General features: G+C 40.7%; 1 protein-coding gene across 1 annotated transcript in view; it reads right to left on the bottom strand.

Annotated features, from left to right (window-relative positions):
• Positions 1-6,951: 6,951 nt before the first annotated feature.
• Bckdhb (branched chain keto acid dehydrogenase E1, beta polypeptide) overlaps positions 6,952-8,558 on the bottom strand; it is a 168,314-nt gene continuing 166,707 nt past the window's right edge. The window contains exon 9 of the mRNA XM_013032267.1: positions 6,952-7,100. Coding sequence (XP_012887721.1) covers positions 6,960-7,100 — 141 coding nt within the window. The 3' untranslated portion in view covers positions 6,952-6,959. The remainder of the gene's footprint in view (positions 7,101-8,558) is intronic.

Raw genomic sequence — 8,558 nt, 5'->3', positions numbered from 1 at the left:
TGAATCTTCTCCTACAATCTACCCCCTCCCCAAAGTGCCCGTCTTATTCTACCATTTTTTTTTTGTTTCTTTGTTTGGTCATGGGGCCTGAGCTCAGGACCTAGGCGCTGGTCCTTTAACTTTTCTGCTCAAGGCAAGCGCTTGGCCACTTGAGCCACAGCCCTATTTCTGGTTTTCTGGTGCTTCCTTGGAGATAAGAGTTTCAGGGACTTTCCTGCCCAGGCTGACTTCAAACCACAATTCTCAGATCTCAGCCTCCAGAGTAGCTAGGATCACAGGCATGAGCCACCAGCGCCCAGCTATCATTTGTTCCTTTCAATATGTATTCATTGCACCAATGTCTTACCGCGGCACTTTGGACATGCGTGCTTTGCTCAGGATAACTGTCTTCCTTACTTTCTCTTCCTTACACCCACTTTCATGACGCATCCTTGGCTCTTTTCATATAGAATTGCAATGTATTTTGAAATTATTCAGCCATTCTTTCTTTTTCCTTTCCCTCATCCTCCTAACTAGAACCATAGTTAGAATCATTGTGTGTGTGTGTGTGTGTGTGCGCGCGCTCACACATGCACGTTTGTACGTGTCCACTGAAAATCTATAATCTTTAGGCCCAACTTCTACATGTGAGCAAAAACATACGCTATTCAGCACTTTGAGTTGGGCTTCTCTTGCTCAACATAATGTCCATCAGTTCCACCCATTTTCCTGCACAATATATCATGTTTGAGGGCTAAGCAACAGTCCATGGTATACCATATCTTGTTTATCTCTTCATCTGGTGCTGGCAGCTTGGCTGATTCCTTGTTTGGCTCTTTGCAGCAGCACGACAGTAAACACAGGTGTGCAGGTGTCTTTGTTCCATGTTTATTTACACTCCTGTGGATACCCCCACTATGATAACGGCAGGGCCCTAGGGCAGGTCTACTTTTAGTTGTCTGAGGACCCCCACACTGACCTCCATAGTGTTTGCACTAAGACAAAAAAGACCTGGAAGAATATTATTCCCCAACCACTGTCCCACTCCTACTCCAGCTGAAATTCTCAGCAAGAAGGAATATTTATGACACATATTTCTCCCCCAAAAGTAACTTCATTAGTTCAGTCTCATGAGCAGGGCATTCTCAGATGGATGAAGAGTAAGAAGAAGAGCCTTTTGGAAGAGCCATGAACAGGGGAGCAAGTCGGAGGTGTGAGGAGGAAAGAGTTCAGCATGAGGATGTGGGAGGAAACACTTGCAGCGCTGGGCAAACCATCTCATTTTGTAAAATCATTTCTGCTCTCTTAAAGAAAGCAGACAGTCATTCTGTGGTTTGCATATGCGGGTATCATGAGGACATAAAAACACAGGACACATGATAAAGCAGAAAATCATTTTCATGGGGGGGGGGGACACAACTTTTCCTCATTTGGAACATTCGGTTTATAGTGGTGTGTGTGTGTGTGTGTGTGTGTGTGTGCGTGTGTGTGCTTGAAGTTTGCAGTGTTCTTCTTTCAAAGACTTAAAGTCTATGAATTTACCCCTGCAAGGCTCTTGACTGACACACCTCTGTGATCTTATGCTTTCAATATTTAGTAATTGCGTTTACATTTTCTTTCTGGTTTCACAGTTACAAAGCTGGGTGATTTCTTTCTTTCCAAGATGCCAAAGTATTCGCCAAGACTTTGTGATATGGTCAGAGGATATGATAGTTATGAATACTCTTTTGGAAGGTCAACGTTATTTTAATTCATGCCCTGGGATGTGATCAAGTCTTAACTGCTTGTGTATACTTTAAAAGCTTCTATAGTCTCTGTGGAGACATAAAAGCTTAAAATATATTATTTCTATTGATCCAACTCTATTGCTTACATAGTTAAAACTATCATCTTTTATTGTGATCCACTTCAATGACTAAATTGAATGTAGAGTATGAAGTTACCTCATACACCTGTTTTGTCCATATCTGAACTTATGAATTATTGCTTATATTTTAAGGCTATACATTTGGGACACAAAGGATTTAACTGCATACTCTTGCTGTGAGATGCTGATATTAAATGCACATTTCCTCATTGTCCATTTTGTCCAATGTGAATTACAACACATTTGCTCATTTTCTTTTTGATCCAGTATTTTCTCCATCTTCAAATTTTAAGCTTTCTAGAGCAACCTATTGGAAAATTCTTCCTGATGAATTAGTTGGATTTTTGTTTCTTAACCCATTCTAGTCTCTTTTTGTATTATTTTTGTCAGTTGTGGGGCTTGAACTCGGGGCTTGGGCGCTGTCCCTGAGCTCTTTTACTCAAGGATAGCACTCTACCACTTGGAGCCACAGGCCCACTTGCAGAAGAAATAGAGACTCGTGGAGACTCTTCTGCTGGGGCTGGCTTCAACCTGCGATTCTCAGATCTCAGTCTCCTGAGTAGGATTATAGGCATGAGCCATTGGCTCCTGGTCTAGTCTTCCTTTTTAACTAGGAAACTTATCTCATTACATATCAGCTTGCTTTTCCTTGGTGTGCATTCATTGTACAAGGGTAGTTCATATGGTATTTCCACGGTCTCTTGTTTTGTTGACCCTTTTTTATTCTGGTTTCCTCTCTTTGCTTTATAAGAGATTTGTTTATTTGCTGGTGTGTGTGTGTGTGTGTGTGTTTGAATGCAGGGTCTGTTTCTTCAATAACTTTGTACATAAAACTCTAACCCACTGCCTGGACCCCAGTATCCACCAAATGTGTGTGGAATAAATTAATTATGTATAACTTGAGAATTAATGTGGACAATATAAAATATACACACTGCTTTTAATTATTAGTGGTTAATTTCAGAAAGTGTTTTAAATGAAAACTCTAAGCTGGGTGCCAGTGGCTCATGCCTGTAATCCGAGCTTCTCAGGAGGCTGAGATCTAAGGATTGAGGTTCAAAGCCAGACTGGGCAAGGGAAAAAAAAAATCTGTTCTACTTCCATTAACCAGAAAAAAATAAAAGCCATAAGTGGAAGTGTGGCTCAAGTGCTAGAATGCCAGCCTTGAGTAAAAAATGCTAAGGGAGAGTGTCCCAGGCCCTGAGTTCAGTACCCAGTACTGGCACCAAAACAAACAAATTTTTTAAAAAACAGTCAAGGTTAACAGTAGATTAACGAAGATAAACTCTTTATTGAGATGAAGCATTTAGAACCTGGAACTCCAGTTGATAAATCTCCTATTTCAGTCTTTATCAAGTTAAGTCATATTTACAATCCCCTTTCCCCCTTTTTCTAACCCAGAGCCTTTATGTCACCAAAAAAATGAGTTTAAGCCCATTATTTACACACATGCATTCATCTGTTTGTATTCCACTTCCCAGTCTCTCTAGCTATAACTTCTTCTTATTCTCACTGTTCTGATCATCAATATCTCAGAGGGCCCTAGAGGTCGTAAGCCTCAAACCATCTATGCACATGTTCTGTGACTTCCCAGTTGCTCCTCTCCTCCCGCGTCACACCAGTATTTCCCAGGGGCTGGTCTTCACTGCTAGCCAAGGATTTCTGCACAAGGTTTCATCTTCTATATGTCCATCCACTAACCTATCACTTGTGTCCCTAGGCATTCTGGGAGCAGGCAAAAGTCTGAGAAGCAGCCATTGGTGGAGCTTGAGGTCCACTAGCTGTAGGGTGTGTACTGAGGTGCTGGGGGACAGTGTGTGTCCGGACCCCCTGCGCTGGTATGGAACCCTTCTGGGATTAGCAGCAACCCTAGGGAACTATGGGGCAGGGGGGAGAGGGGAAAGTTATCTGAACAAAGATAGCACTGTTACCAGATAACTGGGCAGAGACACTGACCACCAGAAAACACACGCATCTGCGGGCGAGCGACAAGTCAGGCCTTGCTTTACACTGATAGGCCTGGTTCTGCAAATTCACCATTTTCCAAGTGATATGACTTAAACTAAGGGGTCACTTTCTAGATCTAACTCCTGTGTGTTTGTGTGTGTGTGCGTGTATGTGTGTGTGTGTGTGAGACTTAAACTCAGGGCCTAAGTACTGTTCTTCAGTTTTTTTTCTCAAGGTTGGCACTTTACCACTTGAACCATAGCTCCACTTCTGGTGTTTTGCTTAGTAAATGGAGGTAAGAGTCTCTCAGATTTGTCTGCCCAGGCTGGCTTAACCACAATCCTCAAATTTCAGTCTCCTGAGTAAACTAGGATTACAAGCATGCATCACTGGTGCCTGGCTTTTGCTCCATTCTCTTATTTTTACAATATGGAATATTTTTTTCGTGTTACAATGTCTTTGACAATTACACAGACATTATGCAGATGTTTTATGCTGAAGACTATGAAGACATTTATGACTTCAGTCATAAATGATGTCAAACAATAGCAAAATAGTCTGACTTGTATCATGACATTAGGACTCGTGGGAGAGGAGGGTGTGTTGATTGCCATTAGGCTTCTGGTTCTGCTGGGCCAATCACATGACTGCAGAGTTCTTTCAGGTGGCCTAGGCATTTGATGGGGAACATGGCCGAGCCACGGTGCTCACAAAGCCTAGGCATCTTGCACTCAGATGTGCTGTGGAGTGAGCCAACTGGATTCCCTAAATCTTTTTCATTTTCATACTTGCAGTTGACACACAACATCTTTTCCCGTCTTGTACTGTACATACAGGTTGAAGCCAGCCCAAGTGGAAAAGTCTGCAAGACTCTTATCTTCAATGAACCATCAAAAAGCATGAAGTGGAACTGTGGCTCAGTGGTATAGCACCAGTCTTTAGTGAAAAAAACCAATAAGGCCTTGGGTTCAAGGCCCAGTACTGGCATGTACACACACACACACACACACACACACACACACACACACACACACACACACACAAAATCCCATAGGTTTTGCCAACACACCACCAACTTGGCCATGAAAAACTAAACCAAATGCACCTAAATTAGAAAATTATCATTTGCAGGGTAAATATTTTAGTTTAATACTTTAATTCAGATTTCATTAATAACAATCAATTATTTTTAAAAACCTTTTTATTATAGGACAAAGAGGATACACACAACCTGAAGACAATTGGACTTTGATTTATTGAATATTACCGGGCACCTATTTACAGACATAATTGAGTAGAATTTATAAGAATACCATATAGAATATTTTAAAAGTGAATTGAAAACACCCTTAATGGGAATCATTGGGTCATCATTTCTATTAATACGAGAATTTCAGCTCTTCAGTCAATATCCATGATAGATCATTTCATAAAAAATAATTTCAAAAGATGAGTCTGAGGAAATAAAAATAATCAGAAAAATATCTCCGTATCGAGTAAGAATCTTCCTGTTTTTCTGTAAAAAAAAATTAACACTTATAAGCAAACATTCTTTGTTACATGCAGGACTATGTTCTTTAAGAATATTTAATTTTATAGCACAGAAAAGCAATTTTATTCATATTTCCAGCATTTTAAACATAAGAAAAGTTGAAAAGCAAATGTGCTATCCAAAGTGAAACCCAATATCAAAACACTACTTAAAAAACAGTGCAATGGGCCTGGCCACCATCTTACCCAAACACTTCACATGCATGCCTACGGATGGAACACCAGGAGTGCAAAAGAACAGAAGATCTTTAATCTGCCCTATGTGTGACTTGCTGCAGAAGCCGCTCGCTGTTCTCGGGGGCATTATGAGGCCATCAGAAGGACAAGTTCTGGACCTGCCTATCAGAGCACTCTGGGTACAAGGCCTGGCAGCCCTAACTTACAATGATAACCTAGTCCCCTAACAACAGCCTACACCCCTAACGATAACCTAGACCCCTAATAATATTCTCAGTACACAAGTACCCAAGACACAGGGATCCTGGTAGCACAGTTTTCTCAATTTGCACAAATTGAGAACACACAGGATATGTTATTGTGTGGAGCTCAATCTCCTTTTGCTTTGCAAAGTTTATGATGCTTTAAAATGTACTGCTATTATTACTGACAGTTTAGATTTTAAATAAAAGCATCAAATCCTATCTACTCATTTTGAAAACTTCAAAATGAGAGTGTCAGTGATACAAAACTTGTCTTAAAATTATGAAAACCACGAAATTCCTAATGGATTTTTTGTTAGAACGGCACTGATACAAGGTTTGGTAGGCATGATTTAATCAATATGAATAAATATCATTTGTGATCTCATATTTTAAAAAATCTATAAGCCAGCATTGTGACTCATGCCTGTAATCCCAGCCCTTGAGGAACTGAGACAGGAAGATGGGCTACATAATGAGACCATGTCATTAACAAACAAAACAACAACAACAACAAAATTATTCGGCAAAGAAGTTCTATGAATGGTGGTTATGTTGGGTTTGTTTTTTCTGTTTTGGTTTGAGTTGTTTAAAGTTGCTCTTAAAAGCTCCTGCTTAACCACTCTATTTATCAGGTAAATTTAAGAATCTTTATGGATCACAATATAAAATGTGATCCATATTATAAAATGGATCACAATATAAAATAATTGGAGCCTAAGGTAATAGTACTTAAAGGGTCATTTTATTTTTATTATCTCCAAATAGTAGTAGAAGGGGGGTTCAATGTACCATGCACCTTTTTTATATGCAATGCATCCGCCAGCGCCCCCCCCTGCTCCCCAAGACTCCTACTTCTAATCTCACGTGTGAACATGAACAGTCAGCTTCCTGGTATTCATGTGTTCACCATCTGACCACTGTTTGAAAGGTTCCCATGTTATCTCCACTGCAGTCAGTGTGGCTGTGTACAGAAACAAACCACGTAACACACACACGCCCCGTGTTCCACTCAAGGTCAATGCCCTGGTTGATGCTTGACTTCTTTTTTTCCTTACCTACACTATTTTGTTCTAAAAGTTGCTACCCACTGGCACGTGAGCCAGTGAGGACTGCTACACCTCAGAGAAGAGGACGCGATGTGACACGCTCACGCTCACGCTCACTCCCAGAGTGCACCGCTCCTACCTGTGTGCTCAGTAGTTGATCATTTTCCGAAGGGCATCGTAGCACTTCCATTTGTCAGGGATGTAAAACGGCTCAAAAATGTGGGGGAAGGGAGTGTCGTAGCCACACACTCTGGATATAGGAGCCTCTAAGTTCAAGAAACATTCTTCCTGCAGAGAAGAACCGAGACAGGCCAACTTTAACATGCTCTTTTTATATTGTTAGCGAGAGAAATAGTAACAGCCAGTAATAGCCAGGCACTGGTGGCTTTTGCCTATGATCTAGCTACTACGGAAGCTGAGAACTAAGATTATGGCTCAAAGCCATCCAAGGCAGAAAAGTCCCAAAGACTGCTCTCTCCAACTAGCTAGCAAAAAAAACCAGGAGTGGAGGCATGGCTCAAGGGTAGAGCACCAGCCTTGTGCAGAAAAACGCCAAGCGAGAGCTCAAAACTTGAACTTTGGTTCAAGCCTTAATACCTACACAAAACAAGCAAAGGAAAAACACTAACAACACAATTACACCTACGGAGATGAGAAATGAAGTGACTTCTGCTTTTAAAAAGCATGTCACAAGGAGCATGTGCTCGTGGTCCGTGCTTCTTGAAACACACTTGTATATATATTTATGCGCACTGAGAACACAGCACGGTGTGTGGCAAAGCCAAGTAGGACACAAACTACCAGCGAATGTTCATAGTGGCTCACACTGTGGCTTGAGAGGAGGGATTGCGCTTCTTGGTTCCATCATTCTCCAAGCTGGTAAAATGGATGTGCCTCGCTTCCACAATACACGCCTGTAATTCCCTTGCGGCCCAGATGGACTGAACGGTCAGGGGCCTGATGGCGTCCTTGGCTCCCCCTCCACTGCCTGGGTCAATTCCCCTTTTCACCTGGGAGAGCAGAAGCTCCCGGTGGACAGAGGTCTGGCTTCAGCAAGGAAGAGCTGACCTTTAGTACAACTGTGTGGGGACATCATTTGATGGGGGAAATGTTACACAACTTTTATTAAAAATCCTAACAATATAAAAATTAAAAATTTGAAAGTTTTAAAGCCAGACTTGTGCATATAAAACTTTAAAGATCACATATATCTTTAAATACATAGTTTATTTATTTTTTTAAAGTAAACAGAGTAAGTTTATTTAAAAAGAAAAGGAAAGTTAGTGAGAGCAAACTCTCTCAAGGAGGGAAACCCTAGGTGTGCAAACAATACATATAATTTTAAAATACAAAAATTAAAAGAATGTATAACTTTAAATTCATATATATATATGTTTGTATGTGTAAATTAAATTTTTATTTATTTTGTATATGCCTGTATGTTCTGTGTCTTGAACTCAGGGCTTGGGCACTTTTCTGAGCTCTTGTGCTCAAGGCTGGCACTCTACCACTTGAGCCACAGCACCACTTCTGACTTTTGGCTAGTTAACTGAAAATGAAAGTCTTACAGACTTTCCTGCCTGGGCTGGCTACAAACCATGATCCTCAGATCTCAGCCTCCTGAGTAGCTATGATTAAAAATAGATATTTTAAAAAATCTACCAATCAATCAATCAATCAATGGATAGATGTGTATTTAAACTAGTCAAAGGAAAATGTTAAATTAAAACCCCAGGTTTTAATTTA

This window comes from Dipodomys ordii, unplaced genomic scaffold (assembly GCF_000151885.1).
Source record: "Dipodomys ordii isolate 6190 unplaced genomic scaffold, Dord_2.0 Scaffold152, whole genome shotgun sequence".
NCBI lineage: Eukaryota > Metazoa > Chordata > Mammalia > Rodentia > Heteromyidae > Dipodomys > Dipodomys ordii.
Note: the sequence above shows the minus strand (reverse complement) of the source record. Positions and strands in the feature narration are given on the sequence as shown.